The 18,541-nt window shown below is 35.8% G+C and overlaps 1 protein-coding gene across 3 annotated transcripts in view; it reads left to right on the top strand.

The window, feature by feature from the left end:
* Positions 1-16,368, top strand: part of ctnnd1 (catenin (cadherin-associated protein), delta 1) — a 31,159-nt gene extending 14,791 nt beyond the window's left edge. Inside the window, exons 9-20 of one of the 3 annotated variants that reach the window (XM_056456741.1) lie at positions 1,428-1,545; positions 4,418-4,571; positions 4,991-5,008; positions 5,903-5,968; positions 6,075-6,202; positions 7,786-7,936; positions 9,235-9,430; positions 10,302-10,492; positions 10,618-10,671; positions 11,305-11,387; positions 12,340-12,434; positions 14,388-16,368. In XM_056456741.1, the coding sequence (XP_056312716.1) occupies positions 1,428-1,545; positions 4,418-4,571; positions 4,991-5,008; positions 5,903-5,968; positions 6,075-6,202; positions 7,786-7,936; positions 9,235-9,430; positions 10,302-10,492; positions 10,618-10,671; positions 11,305-11,387; positions 12,340-12,399 (1,219 nt within the window). In that variant the 3' untranslated portion in view covers positions 12,400-12,434; positions 14,388-16,368. The remainder of the gene's footprint in view (positions 1-1,427; positions 1,546-4,417; positions 4,572-4,990; positions 5,009-5,902; positions 5,969-6,074; positions 6,203-7,785; positions 7,937-9,234; positions 9,431-10,301; positions 10,493-10,617; positions 10,672-11,304; positions 11,388-12,339; positions 12,435-14,387) is intronic. The other 2 variants (XM_056456742.1, XM_056456743.1) reach the window with 2 other exon arrangements.
* Positions 16,369-18,541: the final 2,173 nt, after the last annotated feature.

Below are 18,541 nucleotides of genomic sequence, written 5' to 3'. Positions count from 1 at the left end.
TTTCAGCCTGTATGGTATGATAATAATTATTAATAATAATAATAATAATAATAATAATAATAATAAAAAAGAAATAACTTCAGAATTTGTTGCTCAAATTTCAATGCAAAGTGAGATGTAGTACAGAATTCAAGTTTAAAAGTCTACAAATGTCTCGTAGAGACTACAACAAGCTTCTTACTAGGTGACAAACACAAAAATTTACATAACCCTGCACTGGGTCAAAGTCCCTTTAACACAAGCCATTTCACTCGGCGGCCATCTTTGAAACGCCTCTCGGGCAGTGTGTTCAGGCATTCTGTCTAATTTGTTTACCACAAGACCTGTCGTTAAAAAGACGGGTCTGTTATGAGCTTCTCCCGGGAGAATCATCAGCCTATAGCCACTGATGATTGTCTCCTGTTCTAGTAGGCGGTGCTTCATTCGCCATATTGACTGTTACACTTTTTTCCCCCCATTTAAAACTATACGCGTGACATGTCTTGTGTATTCTATAGTCTTTGCCCTGGTGTAATGTTACCTGCAACATTCACAAAGCGGTTAATGAATCCGAACACACTGGGTCTGTTGGCCAATCAGAACCCACTATGCATTTCTGAGGGCAGGGCTTTATCAAAACAGGAACTAAACAAACTTGGGTGTTTTTTAGGAGAATGTAAGTGGCTATATTGGATAAATGTTATATATGTGGAAAAAGTGTTTAGTCGTTGCACATAAACATAGTCAAGCCTTTGCAATTCCAAATCGGTCAGCCATCTTCGGTTAATTCCAGATATATTTTATCAGCCTGGGAGTCAAATGCTTGGTTTGGGTGTTTCAGGAACACCGAGAGGCGGGAGGAGGGAAGGATTAGGATGTGTTGGGAAGGGACAGTATCATGATTCAGATTAATGAAAGGCGTTAAAGGGAGCAGGGGTGTGTCTTACTGCAAAAGAATTCCTGTCAAAAAAAAAGTGTGTGTGAGGAAGCTGGATTTTCATGTGGAAGAAAGGAGGGAAGTGCAGAGGAAATGCTCCTGAATCGTGTGTGTGTAAGAGAGAGAGCAAGAAGGCCATGAAAGAAGCAAGACAAAGTTTGGACAAAAGCAAGAAATGTGATCTTTGAATTCACTTATTTCCCTTGAGTGCTTCTCTTTGAAAGTGTCCCTCACTTCTCCCACTCGCCTATTAGGCTTTCAGAAAAGCTCTCCATTCAGTCTGAGGAACGATTTAACACCGTGATTACTTTTAAGTAGAGCTAACAGTGTCTCTCGCCTTTTAACCCTCAGTTTTCTCATCCAGCGCTGAGCTTTCCAGGCGCCATCTGTGTACACTCGGTTAATGTTTCGGGTGATGACCCGGAGCTGGACGTTTCCGTGCCTGCCAAACACTGCTAAACATTAAACAGGCAGCATGCTAATTAGTTGACGTGACTTGTTTTGCTCTCAGGAATGTGAGCTCGGAGAGGAGCGAGGCCAGGAGGAAGCTGAGGGAGTGCTCCGGACTGGTGGACTCTCTCATGTACATCGTCCAGTCGCAGATCAACTGCAAAGATGTGGACAACAAGGTAACTGTTGAGCTTTAACATTTGGGGCACTTTCATACTCATTAAATGCAGGGGAAGCAGGTTTGGGGAAGAGCACAGGAGGAAGAAAGCATTGTTGGTCTTTTATGTTAGTTCATATTGAATATTTGCAGTCTAATTAGGGCTGGGAAATAGTTGGGGTTTTAAAACCAGTTCTCTCTTTTGAGAATATGTAATGCTATTATCTTTAACTATTAGTATCAATAAAGAAACCTGACTTTTGAGTTTTCCACTGAAAATACTTTAAACTGTACATTAATTGATTAAAAACATAAGAGACTACGTTCAAAAATGTTCATGTAATAAACTATTAATGTACATACACACATAAATACAGCCACACATGACTAATAAATATCGCATGGAGGTCAAGCTGGAGGGGGTCCGGTTCGGGGACCACAATTTCATCGCTGTTATCCGCAGACGATGTTGTTCTGTTGGCTTCATCGAACATGAACCTTTAGCATGCACTGTGCTGCCGAGTGCGACTGACGTGGCTGGGAGGAGACTTAGCACCTCCAAATCCGAGGCCATGGTGCTCCACCGGAAAAAGGTGGTTTGCAGTTCACGTAACTTGGGTTTCGTTCACGAGTGAGGGGATGATGAAGTATGAGATTGACAGGCAGATTGGTGCAGCGGCAGCAGTAATGCGGTCGATGTTCTGATCTGTTGTGGTAAAGGAGGAGCTGAGATGGAAGGCAAAGCTTTTGAATTACCGGTTCATATGGTCATGAGCTTTGGGTCATGACTGAAAGGATAAGATCTCTTATGCAAGCGGCCAAAATTAGTTTTCTTCGCAGGGTGGCAGGGCACACCCTTATAGAGAGGGTAAGGAGCTCTGTCACCCGGGAGGAGCTCGGAGTAGAGCCACTGCTCCTCCACATCGAGAGAAGTCAGCTGCGGTGGCTCAGGCATCTGTTTTGGATGCTTCCGGGACACCTACCTAGGGAGGTGTTCCAGGCATGTCCCACCGGGAAGACCCAGGACACGCTGGACGGGCTGAATTTTTTTGCAGTTGTTATAGATGGCTGTAAAACCCCTCAGTACACATTTTATACAGTCATACAGTTTTTTCTCTCTCTCATACAGTCATGAACATTTCACACTTCTCTCTTATTTAAACACTCTCAAAGTTCAAACATTAATAGAAAATTAAGTTCAGTTTTATAGAGTGAAACCAAAGATCAAAACCTGCCTTCAGGCCCAACCAGGACTCAGATCACAATGTGCTGTAAAAAAAGCATGTCAAACTGCACTAAATAAATCTGCATAACTGCAAGGTCACGAAAGGTGAACCGCCTTATACCACGGGACCACTGTATCCCTTTTTTCCTTTCATCTAATAAAAATCTGAAAGTACGGAGTTGTGATGTGATGCTTGTATTTTCCTAGTTTAGATATAATTTATTTTATTATGTAGCTATGTTACTAAATACTACTACATCACTGTATTATTAACTCTGGTGTGCTGTTAGGGGTGTTTATCTACTCTGTGGTGATTTTGAGTCTTAATTTTTGGCCACAACTTTCTCTGCATTTCAGCAAATGGAATGATGTTTGGTGAGAAATCTTATTTTGACACATTTTGAGAGAATACTTGAGAGTTCTCTGAGAGAACAATCTCTTGCCAAATTTACTACCCTTTCATTTTGTTAGTGACTGTTTTTGCCCATTATAATGACATTTTTGGATTGCAAAGCTATGACACCATATTATGCATTCTTGATTGTTGGTGGTTTTCCCTGTTGGAAAGAGATCAAATTTGTAATTTAACCCTTTCACGCGTGAGTTTCGAAGACTCCAGCTCATCCTCCTGCCTGAAATTATTTATTTATTAATTTTATATTTTTGTGACTGTTACTTGGAATACATTGTGTTGATGGTGACACATCAAGTTTATCACGTGACCCACCAGCCCCAATGATCTATGTACATGTCGTATTTGTTTCTTTTAACCATTTTCCATAAATATTGACAAATATTTGAGACTTCACAAAATGATTAGAACATGTGATGGAACATATATATTTTGTCTTTTAAACAGCTTTAATAATGATCCTATTATTTGTTATATGATGGGTAATAGCCTCTGTCGTTGTTACTAGAAGGGATAAAGCTGCATTGGAATGTTATCAAGTATTTATATTATTCAATTATGCATTAATTGTATTTTATTAGCTAGATGAGACACAGCTGAGGATACTGGCGTCAATGTAGCATAATCTATTAAATAATATTTTATTAGATTACACTATATTAGTAGTAATATAAACTGTGTGTATCTTGCATGAACGAAGCACATCGTCCAGTTATTGAAAAATAATTATTATTGCTGTCTCCATAGACATCCACGTGTGTCTTACAGACCTTATATGGTTTGTTTTGCTTTGTGTAGTTGTGTATTTGAATGTCTGAAACCTAAAACTGTTTAAAAGCACATATAAATTGTGATTCATGACAGAACTGCGCAACTCTTTGTGCCATCAGATTTGAATTTTAGCATTTGATATGCGCTCAATGTTCTAATCACACCAGTGTGATCAAATGTGTGAAGTGGTTAAAATAAAAAAAAATCATCAATATACAAGTTAAATGATAACTATATAGATTTTGTTACACACTGTATGAAGAAATTTTTGAGAATTTTGCTTCTAAACCGATGCTGCATCTTTAATTCCGAGTCATTAAGTGTAACTCAATTCAAAATATTGCAGTTTAGTTAACAGGATCTGTCTTTGCTCTCTGATAATCAAAAATAAATCCAGTTATTGAAGTGTTCTGTGCATTTGGAGAAGAACTGCTTCATTCTCCTGCAAAGCCATAAATAATTACTGATGTTAATATCTGTGTGCAGCTGATCGAGAACAGCGTGTGTCTGCTGAGGAATCTGTCCTATCAGGTGCATCGGGAGATCCCCGGCTGCGAGCGATATCTGGAGTCCACTCCTGTCAATCAAGGCCCCCTCCCTTCCCAAAAGGGCGGCTGCTTCAGCTCCCGAAAGGGCAAAGGTGCGCTTCTGATTCATTTTAAAGCAGAACACGGACACCGGCTGTGCCAATTAGAATAAGTTAACTTGCCATCTTTGCATTCCAGTGCACAATCTCGGTGTTGTGTAAACAATGCTAAGAGAGACTCTGTGTGTTGCTTGTCTTTAAACCACAGTATACACTTTGAAGTCCTTTTTTTTTTTTTTTAAGCTTCCGAGTTTGAAATGTGCCAGATCATGTTTGTTTACACAAGACTTGGAGGAAACTTGCATGATTTTCGCACGAGTGTGTGTGCTCTGTTTGTGGGTTTGTTGCTGAATAATTGTAGGGTGGCTGGGGCACTATTGCAGTAAAAAAAAAAATCAATACTTTCCTCATTTTCTTCTGTATCTGTCTCCTCTGCTTCATCTCATTCCATACATCTTTTTATCCTGTAACAGACGAGTGGTTTTCCAAAGGTAAGCTTTTCTTTCTCTTTATTTCTTACCTTTTTTATATATATTAAAGTAAATGCTTTGCTTTTTGCTTTCATAGAAATCACTCACATTTCACCTCACTGTAACCCATTATTAACCTTGTTAGAGGTCAAAGCTCAGTAAATGGATCTGAAATGGGTGAAACTCCAGTGTTTTAGAGTAAAGAGATGCATTTCTCATCCCATTTCACATTTGTTTTATGAGCTGCACTACTTCGGTCAAGTTAGAAGGCCTATTAAGGGAACCAGTCACACAAACAAGGTTTTTATTGATCGCAAGGAAGTAGACATGAAATCATTAACAGGCATCACATTATGCCACTAAACTCTGTTGCTGCATTTTAAAACCTGGTGCCTACATAAGCAACAAAGCAGTTATCACAACAACTCTCAAAAATATATGTTGAATTGGGAAACGAGAGATTTCACTATAAAAAGGATTTACTTTTTTGTTATTTATTGTGTGACTAGCCCTTTAATTGTGCTTTTGTCATTTAAAACATGTCACTAGTAACCACCAGAGGGTGCAGGAACACAGCATTTCCTGCAAATCCACTTCTCTTTTTACACGTTCACTTTTTATATTAACCTTACAAATATTTAAACCGATTGTTAGATTCTTTTAAACGTGCACTTTCTCATCACTATATAATGTCACATGCTCCTTTGAATCCGTCTACATCAAGTCATCAGTCAATTAATCATCACAGCGCATGGGGTTTTCCTCAGAGAATAAAAGTAACCTCTGTCTGAAGAAAACTCTCTTTGTCTTAACAAAAAAATCCCCTTTTTGAATCTTCAAAGAGGTTTTCTTCAGATTTGTTGCATCACTATCACTTCATCTTCACTTGTTGCTCATGCCGTCTGCTTTGTTCAGGAAAACGAGAGGATGATGGGACTTCAGATACGATTGACATTCCAAAGAGAACCACACCAGCCAAAGGTACATCCTCAGTCTCTTTAACTCAGAGTATATTTTAGCTAGGGGTTTTGCTTTTATCTTTTGTGATGGATGAAAATGAATGAAATGATGATTGTTGTTTTTATAGGATATGAATTGCTGTTCCAGCCAGAGGTAGTGCGCGTGTACACGTCTCTCCTGAAAGAGAGTAAGAACCCATCGGTTCTAGAAGCCGCCGCAGGGGCCGTGCAGAATCTGTGTGCAGGCCGCTGGTCTGTGAGTACATGCTAGCATCCTAAGGGGTTTCTGAGAATTGAACTACCGCTAAAGAAGCTTGATTTATGAAAAATACTGTAGCTTTTAGATTACATTAGAATGGGACTTTCTTTTTTAATTTAATGAAGCTTGAGTTACTATGATTAAAGTTACAGTATTTTCAATGACATTAAAATGGCACTTTTGTTATTTAAAGAAGCTTGATATACTGTGAAAAATACTATAATTTTGATCAATTACAGTAAAATATCACACTTAAAGAAGTTTGATTTATTTATAAAGATACTGTAACTTTCAGATTATTTACATTTGACGACGCATGTAAATCAAATATATCAATGTAAAACCAAAACAATGTAAAATCAAATATATACTGTAAATATGCATGTAGGTGTGTTTTTTTATTTAAGCAGACTGTATAGTTTCTAGAATAAAAGCAAACACAATATTCTGACACTAGCTGTGTGAAAACTATTTTGCATAAAAATGCAATCTAGGAGTCTAGAACAGAGTTCAGTTGGTTTTAAATGTGTAAAGAGAGAAGAGAGATTAACTAAATATTAGGAGGTTGAAAACAAGAACAACTTTAAAAAGTTTGTATGTCTGTGGTGTAAAACTATGGAACAGTCTAGATCTGACTCTCAAACAATGTCAGGATAATAATCAATTTATAAATATATTTTGTATAAATATATATTATTAAAGAAATATAATGATGAAGGTGATTGAAAAGGTATAAAAAGAGAAAGGTATGATGACATTTTAATTAATGGCTATTTGCAGTACTGTTTTTTTTGTTTGTTTGTTTTTTTCTCTGGGTTTATGTTACAAAATATAAAGGTACAAATGGAACCAAACATATAATTTGTCAAATATGCCAAAAGGATAAAATATGTTCATGTAAAAAGAAGAGATAAGTAAAAGAAGAAATAAGTTTAAGGAATAGACGAATGATGTATGTGGTAATGGGGGGGGGGGGAATAATAAGCTTGTGCTTCATCCCACTCCATTTTCGACCATGTCGAAATGTATTTTTTGTTAATGATATTTTATGTATGATATTTTGTTCGAAAATAAATAAATCAAATCAAAATTGCCCTTCTATCACCATTTACAGTTGAAGTCAAAATTATTAGTGTTTAACAGAGCAAGGAATTTTTCACAGCATTTCCTTTAATTTTTTTTACTGAAGTAAGTCTTATTTTATTTCGGCTAGAATAAAAAGTTTCAAATTTTAAGTGATTTTATAGTAAACCACAATATTATTATCCCCCTTGAGCAATATATATTTTTTCAATTGTGTGCAGAAGAAACCATCGTTATACAATGATTTGCCCAATTACTCCAACTTGCCTAATTAACCTAGTTGAGCCTTTAAATGTCACATTTTAAGCTGTATAGAAGTGTCTTGAAAAATATCTAGTCAAATATTATGTACTGTCGTCATGGCAAATATAAAAGAAATCAGTTATTAGAAATTAGTTAATAAAACTGTTTAAAAATGTTTCACTTTTTATTTGGCTAATAATTATGACGTAACTGTGGGACTTTTCCCTCATGCACCGTGTCCATTTTGTTTTCAGTATGGGCGCTACATCAGAGCAACGATGAGACAGGAGCACGGCCTGCCAATGATGACTGAGCTGCTGTCTCACGGGAACGACCGTGTTGTCCGAGCCATGTCTGGAGCGCTGAGGAACCTGGCCATCGATGCTCGCAACCGTGAGCTACTAGGTATGCAAGCGGAATTATGCAGTTACAATAGCTGTTTGCAGTGGTAGAAAAAGTACTGAAAATCATATTCAAGTACCATTACTTGACCAAAAATTTTGAGTAAAAGTGTCTGTTGTAATTATTACTCAAAGTACTCAAGAGTGGTAAGTATTACGATGTAAAAGGCTGATGCGTTTGGATGAGATTTTGTGCATGTGAAAACGTAACATTCTGTAGTGAATTTAATAATTAAGCCTATTTGGTGAATTCAGTCCTCATACAGTCGACATCTTCGTTTTCATCATCGTCCAAACATTCTCTGTCATTGCCCGTAATGATTTAGTGCCTTCTTGGACACGATGGCTGTGGCTGAACGCAGAGAACAGACTCTCGTTCTTGTGGAGACTGTTCTGAGAGAATGCTTTCTGTGAGAAATGAGATGCGTTCTTCCTGATGGTCACATGACCTTCGTGCGTTTTTATTGGAAAATTTAAACATTACAGCATTCATACAACGATTTATTTTTCCCCTTTTCACAATATAAACTATGCATAAAGACTTTACAAATATACGTTGCACAATACAAATATAACTAAACTTTTAATAGGAATTTCTTAATGCATTTATACCTTATACCTATAAAGATTTTCATGTTAATGTTTACTTTCACAGTCTTATTTAGGGAAACTCCTGAGATAAGTAAGTTTTATCTCTGAATTTAATAATAAATCTATTTAAAATGCTGCGCTTCCCACCTCCTTTATTCAGCTGTAATGACTTCTGGGACTTCTCGAGCAAGTTTTGCGCTCAAGGCTGCATCCTCTATCAAGAACTCATCCGGGAACTTTCACGCGTCCTCTGTTCTTGCGGTCTTGAGTTTTGGAACTAAACTTTGGCAGTTGATGATGATGTTACACGAGGATGCAGGAACGCATATTGAGAAACAGCCTTTAAATGCTTCCACGCTGTACATGTTTGCTGCATTTGTAAAGCGCTCGTGTCTTGAGATTGTTCTGTATGATGCGATTTGATTGGGATTCACAGGATTGATTATTCTACTCTGCCAATCAAATATTAAAAAATATAAGTAAATATTAAAGTAGTGACTGCAGTTTGAAGGGAAATAGTGCAGTAAAAGTACTGATACAGCACTAAAAGTGCACTCAAGGTAAAGTACACATTTTAAAACCACTTACTAAAGTACAATTCTTGAGAAAAACTACTCTATTACAGTAATTTGTGTATTTGTAATCTGCTGCTTTACGCCACTGGTCATATGTATAGTCTCAATTTTATTGTCTTCCTCTTTTTCTGTGTAGGGAAGCATACGGTGCCTAACTTGGTAGCGAATCTGCCAGGCGGAGGTCAGAGTCAACCTGTGCGTGCACTCTCAGAGGAGACGGTGGTGTCTGTTCTCAGCACCATGGCGGAGGTGGTCGGGTCCAGTGTGGACGCTGCCAAAACCCTGCGCAGCTCCCAGGGCATCGAAAGGCTGGTGCTCATCAACAAAGACAGGTGCGGTTTCAGTAACAGTTTCATCACATTTGAAGAGGAAATAAAAAAATAAAGACAACTGAGTTAATATGGCAGTATGATCTAATTTATGATACAGTAATTATTTGCAAAACTGCATATAGTGCTGGGCGTAAATAAGCACACCCCATTTGGAAAAATAATATTTTTATCAATTTGTCAGTGAAATGGTTGTCTTCCATTTTAATTGGTGGTCTATTTAAGGGATTTGGGCGATTTTGAGCAGTCAAGGAGTTTCTTCCACTTGCTGTGAGGGTTTTAGTGTCATTTTATCTGCGACTGACCTAAACCAGCAAAACTGTTATCACAGAAACACTTATTCTCTCTCTATATACATATTCTCTAATTGTCATCACCCAAAAGCCTTAACATGAATATGTTTTGTCAATATTGCACACCTCTTATAGGGATGATTCACCCCCAAAAACTGTCATTTACCCTCCCTTTACTTCAGACCTTTAAGTTTCTTCTGTTTAACCCAAAAGAAGATATTTTGAAGAATGCTGAAACCCTGTAACCATTGAATTAGTTTTTTCTACTATTGAAGTCAATGGTTACAGGTTTATTACAATGGTTAATGATCACACTTGGTGAGTGAATTTCAATTTTTGGGTAAGCTATCCCTTTAAGAGACCATTTTTGATTGTTCTTCAGTGAACTGTAATTGTTTTATTTGCTTTTCCTACTGTGGAAGTCAGTAGTTATAGGTTTATTACATTAGTTAATGGTTACACTTGAGTGTGAGTAAAATCTCAATGTGAGTGAACTGTCCCTTTAAGAGACTATATTTGAATGTTCTGTAGTAAGAGCCATAATAGTTTTCTCACTCAGTAGTTTGTGTTTGGTCATCCAGCAACCGTTCGGATCGTGAGGTGCGGGGTGCAGGCCTGGTGCTGCAGATCGTGTGGAGCTTCAAGGAGCTCCGCCGCACACTGGAAAAGGACGGCTGGAAGAAAACCGACTTCATGGTGAACCTGAACCCGCCAAACAACACCCGCAGCAACGGGGGCTACGAGGAGAGCACCCTGCCGCTAATAGACAGGGGTAAAGGCATTTCTGCTGAATTCTCTGAAATGTGTTTACAGGACATACGGATGTTTATCAGCCCTGTGGACATGCAGAATGCTGCTCTGTTTCTCACTTTGTTTGGGGTTGTTTTTTTTTGATAGGGGGCAAACAAGACAGAGACAAAGACATGATTCCTCTTAATGACATTGGACCAGGTAATAAAAAATATGTTCTTGTACTTTGTGTAACAGCTATCATTAACTTTTAGACACATTTACTAGTGGTGTGTGTAATTGAGGCAACATTTTCTTTCAAATTTCAAATCTTTATAGCAACCAAATATTGATTTCTTAAACTTTTTAAGCGAAACATGGGCATTGTGTTGTCTAAAATGGAAGTAAATGAATCTGAATATATGGTACATTTCAATTTAATAATTATTTTTGATTGTCTTTTAAATTTAGAATTAATTTCATCACACACATACAGATGAATAGCTTTTTATTAAAACTATAAACACAGCTGCCATTATTTGATCATAAAATAAAGCAAAAATGTGAATTAAAATAAATATTATTTAATTAATTAATACTATTTAAATTTAAAATGGCAGTTTGTCTAATTTATTAAATGTATTCATGGGTCAGCTGAATTTTCAGCGGTGTTCCTCCTGTCTTCTGGCTCATGCGATCCATCAGAAATCAATTTTCTACTAATGATACTTATTTTAATTTTAATTTTTATATTAATACCAGTTTTGAAAATATTTTTACTTTGCATCTTCTGCTCGGTTTTTGAATATTTAATGCAATGATAGTGCTAATTCTAATGTTTGTGTGCGGTGGCAGACGCTTACTCTACAATAGACCAGCGAGGGCGGAGAAACACTTTAGATGACACTCTGGACCGCTCAGACAGAGACGCACCTCAGGTAACACAAACACACAACTGCTGTTCTCCTTCACAAACACTTCCACACTGCAGACTCAACACAAGCTCACACTGGAGATAACCCACTGTACCTTCACTAATGACACTAACTCACTCACTCACTCTCTCTCCCTCTGCTCCTTTCTTCTTTCACTCTTTCTCTTTCTCTTCTCTCCATTTTCTCATTTTTTTTCCTTTCTCCTTTATCTCTTTTCCTCTCCTTTTTTCTTCTACTTTCTCCTCTTCTTTTTCTCCCTTCCTCTGCTCTTCATCTCTCCTTTTCCTCCCCATTTTCTATTTTCCTCCTCTCCTTCTTTTCCTCTTCTCCTTTTTCCTCCCCCGTCAACTTCTCTTTCTCATTTACTTTCTTTTCTGTACTCCTTTTCCTCTCTCTCTTTTCCTCTCATTTTTTTCTCTTCTCTTCCTCCTCTCCTTTTTCATCTTCTCTTTCCTCTTTTCCTCTCCTCTTTCTCTTTTCCTCCTCTCCTTTTCCTGTCCTCTTCTCTTTTCCTTCTCTCCTCTTTTCCTCTTCTCTTTCCTGTTTTCCTCTCATCTTTCTCTTTTTCCTCTCCTTTTTTCCTCTTCTCTTTCTCTTATCCTCTCCTTTTTTCTTTACTTTTTTTCTCCTCTTTCTCTCCCTCTTCTCCCTCCTTTTCCTCTTCTCCTTTTTTCTCTTCCCTCTGCTTCTCTTTTTCCCATTCCTTTGCTCCTCTCCTTTTTCCTATTCTTTTCCTCTTCTTTTCTTTTTCTATTTTCTTTCTCTTCTCTTCTCCTCTTTCCTCTTCTCCTTTTTTTCTTTCTTCTCTCTCTCTTATCTTATTTTCTTCTGCTCTCCTCTATTTTCATTCACGCTCTCTCTCTCATTCTCTCTCTTTCTCATTTTTTATTTTCCTCTGCTCTCCCCTATTCTCTTTCTCGCTCTCTCTTTCTCGCTCTCTGTCTCTCTCTCTCAGGGAGGAATGTATGGGGAGAGGCGGGGCTCTTTGCCTCTGTTGGACTCTTATGATGGTTAGGCTCCTCCCCTTCACTCAGTGCATGAGCAGGCATGGTATGTGTGTCCACCTTCTGCATGGCCTTCATGTGGTTATTCAAGTGTTTGTGTGCTGCTCCACTGGTGGTTCTAACCCGCATTAATGCTCTCTCCTTATTCAGCAGAGCTCAGCTTCACTAATTGTTGTAAGTCTCCTCATGCAGTGTTGGGGAAGGTGTAGTTCAATTCAGTCGAGCTACAGATCAAGTAGATGAGTTAACAAGCTGTGACAAAAAGAAGTGATTTTAGTTAGTAGTTTATGGATTTATTTTTAAGTTGAATTTATTTCTGATTCATTTGTTTTGTTAAAAGTTACGTAAATTAGTCCAGCTACAGCTACTGGAGAGTATTTGGGTTTATAAGTCTCTAAAAAAGCTACTTTGTTTGTTTGTTTGTTTGTTTGTTTGTTTTATTTATTTATTTATTTATTTATTTATTTATTTATTTATTTATTTATTTATTTATTTATTTACAGTTAGATCTAGATTTATCCCCCAAAGTTTTGCTTCAAAGATTTAAAAATTGTCTCCGTCTACAATCCTTTTGTAGGGCAATATAAATGACGATACTTGCAAATTAGTTATTGGGAGAAATATGTAATGTATGGAAAATTAATATACAAAAAAATAAATATTTATATTTATTTATTTATTTAGATCAATGAAAAAAAAATTATTGATATTTTTTTTTTTTTTTTTTTTTTTTTTTTTTTTTTTTTTTACTTATTATTTGAGCAATTAATTTTTTTTACTATTAATTAAAAAAAATGTTGTTACTTGATTGACTTAACTTTTTAAATTAGTTGGTAAATATTTTATATCTTTTTTAGTTGGTTTAATTTCGTTAATTGATCAATTTTTTTAGGTCAATTTTTTTTGTTAGTTGATCAATTTTTTTAATACTTGCATTAGTTGGACCAATTTATATATATATATATATATATATATATATATATATATATATATATATATATATATATATATATATATATATATTAGTTGATCAATTTTTTTATATTCTAATTTGTTGATCTTTTTTTAATTTATTATTAGTTGATCAATTTTTAATCTTAATTAGTTGAACAGTTTTAATGTATATTTTTTTATTAGTTGGTCTTTTTTACTAGTTGATTTTTTTTTTAATTTGTTGATCAATTTTTGATATTTTTATTAGTTGATCTGATTTTTTTATTAGTTCAATTAATATTTTTTTCTAATTTTTTTATTAGTTGATCAATTAAATTATTAGTTGATCAGTTTTTAGTTTTTTTATTAGTTGATAAATAAAACTTTTTTATTAGTTTAAGTTTTTTTAATTTGTTTTTATTAGTTGATTGATTTTATTTAATTTTTTTTAATTAGTTAATCAAATTTTGATATATTAATTTATTAGTTTAAAAAAAAATTTAATTAGTTAATTTTTTATATATAATTTATTAGTTGATGATGATTTTTTTTTTAATTAGTTGATTGATATATATATATATATATATATATATATATATATATATATATATATATATATATATATATATATATATATATATATATATATATATATATATATATATATATATATATATATATATATATATATATATATATATATATTTTTTTTTTTTTTTTTTTTTTTTTTTTTTTTTTTTTTTCAAAAATGTTTTTAATTAGTTGATCAATTAAAAATGACCTAAATATTACTCCCCAACACTGATATATATCTGTCTCTCTCTCTCCCGCTCATGTGTCCGCTGTGGTCACATGACTGATTGTCCCAGTGGTTTTGTTTTTCTGTCATCACTTTACCTCATAATGGGTAATGTGATTGTGTAATGTGCCCAAACGCTCACCGCAGCTCTACGATGACACATTACTGAATCAATTTCCCCTTTTTTTTATTATTATTATAACTAGTGAATTTAATAGTCAAGCACCACGCACAAAGTTTACAATCTCCTCTGTTTTATCTCCACAGAAAATCTGATCGTGTGCATCACCCGCCGTGAGTTTCCTCCTCCTGCTTACTGTCCCTGCTGAGCCTCTGATCTCATCACTTACGGGACCATCGCCACTAAAATTACAGCCCGCCCTTCAGTAGCCACTCTCCATGAGATCAATGTGATTCTTGAGAAACATAAACAGCCACTACTTCTAATGGACACTACAATCAAACTTTGGTTTTTGGTTCATATACCACTTTTATTTTTAGATTTTGAGTTTGTTTTGGTCAAATAACACAAACACTATTGACAGAAAAGTCTGTTCAGTCGCATCCCCAACTTATCAAATCTTTTTTTATTTTCGTCGTCTATTAGAACACTAGTATAATACGCCGTTGATTTCTTTAGCTTCTTTCTGCTTCGTGGTTCACATTTGATGTATAAACTAAAATGTTAATGCCAAATCGCATCATTCATACATGTGGCCTGAAGAAAATAATGTATATAGGATATCTCGGTAAGTTTTATGTCTTGATGCATTGCAACGGGCCTATTTTTTTTGGTAAGAGCACTAAAAGACCACCAATTCCCCTTAAGTTATGCATAATTTTAATTTTTGTGTGGGTGGTCTTATGGAGTGTTCAGTCTTATTAGAAGGGGTTGTGAAAGCATTAAAAAAGAGGCAGAGGGATATTTACTTCAAAAAGGTAGCATTCAAGATCTTTTGGCAGTTCTGTTCTTTGGAAGTCTTGTCTCTCAAATCTAGTGGCAAATTTGCAAAGCATTCCAGAGTGGGAGAGCTATTTTTTTATTAAATACATTGCTTTTTCACTTCAAAATTGGCCATTTGTTTATTTCTGTGTACAAAAAAAGGAGTTCTGCCCCTTTCGTTTTAATAAACGCAGCAACCGAGGAGGTTTAAAAGCGCAGTCCCACTTTCGATACTTTGTAAATCGACCTTACAGTTGGACCCGGTGTTTTGTTTTTGTCTGAATATAAATGAATGTGTAAATATGAGCGCGTCTCACAAATCCCACTCTGCATAAATGCAGTGCCTCGTTTGCTCAGCGTGTTCGTGATGAGGGACGTTCGGCCACCTTCTGCCTCTCGGTTCCAGTGCCTGTCTGTGTAGAGAGTGAACGAGTGTACATTTGAGGATGTATATGCATTGTTTCCTTTTTGTTTTGTTCGTTTCTGAGATCCGCAAGTACAGTGCTCGTTTCTTAGACTGCATATTCGAATGCACAGTAAGTCTGCTGTAGATATTTACTGAATAGAAACTTTAGCACTAGGGGGTCAATGGATGATTTTATTTTTATTTTTTTTTTTTAGCAGGATTTTTCCACTTCTCATGGCTTTTTAATTCCAGTCTGCCAATCTGAAATCCAAGCCTTTTAAAATGTTAGGTTGGATAAATAAATATGAGCATCTTGAGGATTGAGTTAATTGTTCAGTGTTGAGCGAGGCAGATAAACGAATCTTTTAATTACTGGAAAAACACACACTCACAGCGTCTCTTTCAGGCGGGATTTAGCGAGAGCTCACATTTTGATTCTACCTTGATGAGAAAATGATAGATAAAAGCACATTTAAACTATATATACAAGAGAATATTTGTTATTTTAATTAATTTTTTCCTTTTCTGTTTTTTTATGGCTCTTTCGTTTCTATATTTTATGATTTTGGGGCTGATTTTGTTTGTTTTTTTGTTTTCCTTCGGGTGTTGTGGGTGAATGCATATGCAATCAGTTTTATTTTTTAAATAAATGCATTTACGGTTTATATCTTTTAATTAAAGACGAAAGGAAAAAAAAAATCTGTGTCGTGCTGTCAGTTGACATGCTGTTTCTCTGCAACACTAACAAGTGGGTATTGATTCATATTTCCCATATTTCAACACTTTACCTTTGGTCTTAAACATTGCACCTTTCTCTCATGGATTGAACTGTAACTTAGCAATACTGTTTTGTTTTTTTTTAATAAAAGGATGATTTTTTTTTCAAGGTTCTGACAGAATTTTTGTGTGATACAGTGTATTTGTACTGAAATACATTCAATACACCCATTTATTTAGAATTCTTTAGTTGCAGAACTTGTGTGCAAATTACACTCAATGTTTTTGCTGCTTGTTCAGTCTACTTGGGTGAATCAACACAGTTCTTGAGGTTTTTTTTATTCCCAGGTTCTGAAGGTTGCAATGTCCCAAATTTTCAATGCCAATCTTAAGCCAATTGGACACGTTTGTTTTGGTTAAAATTCGGAATTTCCCCAACCAATCGCAGAGCCCGGGGGACCAGAGCGAGTGCTCCGACTTGGCCACCCCTGGTCCACAACTTATTCTGTTTAATCAACTTAAATTTTTAAAAACCATTAAAGGTGCAGAAAGTGATCTGCCAAAATCACCACAGTCTCACCCCTGCCGTCTAAAGCCAGGCCTCCTGATATCATGAACGCCTCAAAGATGATAGTAAAAAAAAAACTACCAAGTTAGATTATTCGGCAGTTAGAAAACTTTACAGTACTTTTAAAATACTATAATTCCCAATGAAAAACTGTATTATATCAGCACATTTTCAGTTGTGTTGCAAGCAAAACTTGTCAAATTGTGCATTATTTAATACAGGATCGCTGGTATCGCTCTCTCACATGCTTTGTCCTAAAGCCACTACTGCATGCTTAGTTGTTGGCCGGCAGGGCGCAGGAATTACACTTATTACTGAGCCATACTTGTTATTACAGACCGAATTTTCAGAGCGGTATGGTAAACAATATGGGGAGCGCGTCACAGGCTGTCATTGTTTAAAAATGAACCAATGTGAATATAAAGCCAACTTCATCTCAGTAAAGCAGGCTAGGTAGAATAGCGGTATTTACTGATGTTTTGTTGTTAAACTAAATAAAAATCTACATTATCGATGCTGTAAAATGACCTTATGAAACTGAAAATAGTCACAATCGTTCGCCAGGAGTTTTCAGTGGCTGAACAACACTTCTGCAAAGACTATGGGATACACAAGGCATGTCACTCATATCTTTTTGAATGGGGAAAATTGTAACGGTCAATATGGTGAATAAAGCTCCGCCTACTAGTACAGGAGCCAATCATCGATCGTAAATGGTGAATAAAGAACACCTTCTAGTACAGGAGCCAATCATCGATCGTATATGGCGAATAAAGACCACCTTCTAGTACAGGAGCCAATCATCGATCGCTATAGACTGAAGATAATACCCAGAGGGAGGCGCTTGGACCAGACGTGAGTTTCTGCAGATTTTTTGTGATTTGGATGTTTAGAAATGAAACTAAAGTGACTGTTGTTGTTTTAGTTTATTGATGATTTCTAATTTGAAATTCGATCATAAGCATTGCAAGCAGTTTTGGAGAATTTGAAGTTTCCCCATTTAGACAGAATGCTCGAGAATATTGCCCGAGAGGTGTTTCAAAGATAGCCGCCGAGTAAAATGTCTTGCCTTAAAGGGACTTTGACTTCTGTGCATATAGCCCATTCATAAAACAACAAAATCTACATCAGCTTTGCATGACTAAAATAGTTTTAAAACAGAACATTACCTGTCTAAAAGAAATACTTCAGCCATGGTGTCGTCCTTCCTCCAGCGGGCATCTCCAATATTGATTCAGGTTTTGAAAAAGTTTCGATTCAGCATGCGTTTTCTCTTTCATGTGCACGTGCAAATGGCGGATCTGCGTGAATGGCTGTGCAGATGTACAAATCTACTTTTGTTGACAGTTTGGGCTACTTATTAGAATTAGGGGAATTGTCGACCCAACAAATTTTTAATTGGACAAACATTTTTTAGTCGTATGCTTTACCCAGAATATTAAAATACATATAAACACATTTAGATAATTTACTTTAATCATTACTATTGGACTGTGAAGAGACTTTCAACCAGCACAACAAAAAATATTTCTGAAGACAATCACCTAATGCACCTTTGAGTTTACAATTGTGTTGGGACAACAAGAAGGAATTGTGTGGAACCCACCATTTTTTTGCATTGTATGTCAAGTAGAATTGATTTGTTCGATTAATACTTTCAGCACATTTTAAAGCTCAGCTGCTTATGGAAGTATAGTGAACACACATTTTGTTTTGGGAGCAATGTTTTAAAATAAAATGGCAAACTACGCGGGCCAGTAAGATCTGAATAATAATAATCAAACTAC

The sequence above is a fragment of the Danio aesculapii genome, chromosome 1, assembly GCF_903798145.1.
Source record: "Danio aesculapii chromosome 1, fDanAes4.1, whole genome shotgun sequence".
Classification (NCBI taxonomy): domain Eukaryota; kingdom Metazoa; phylum Chordata; class Actinopteri; order Cypriniformes; family Danionidae; genus Danio; species Danio aesculapii.
Note: the sequence above shows the minus strand (reverse complement) of the source record. Positions and strands in the feature narration are given on the sequence as shown.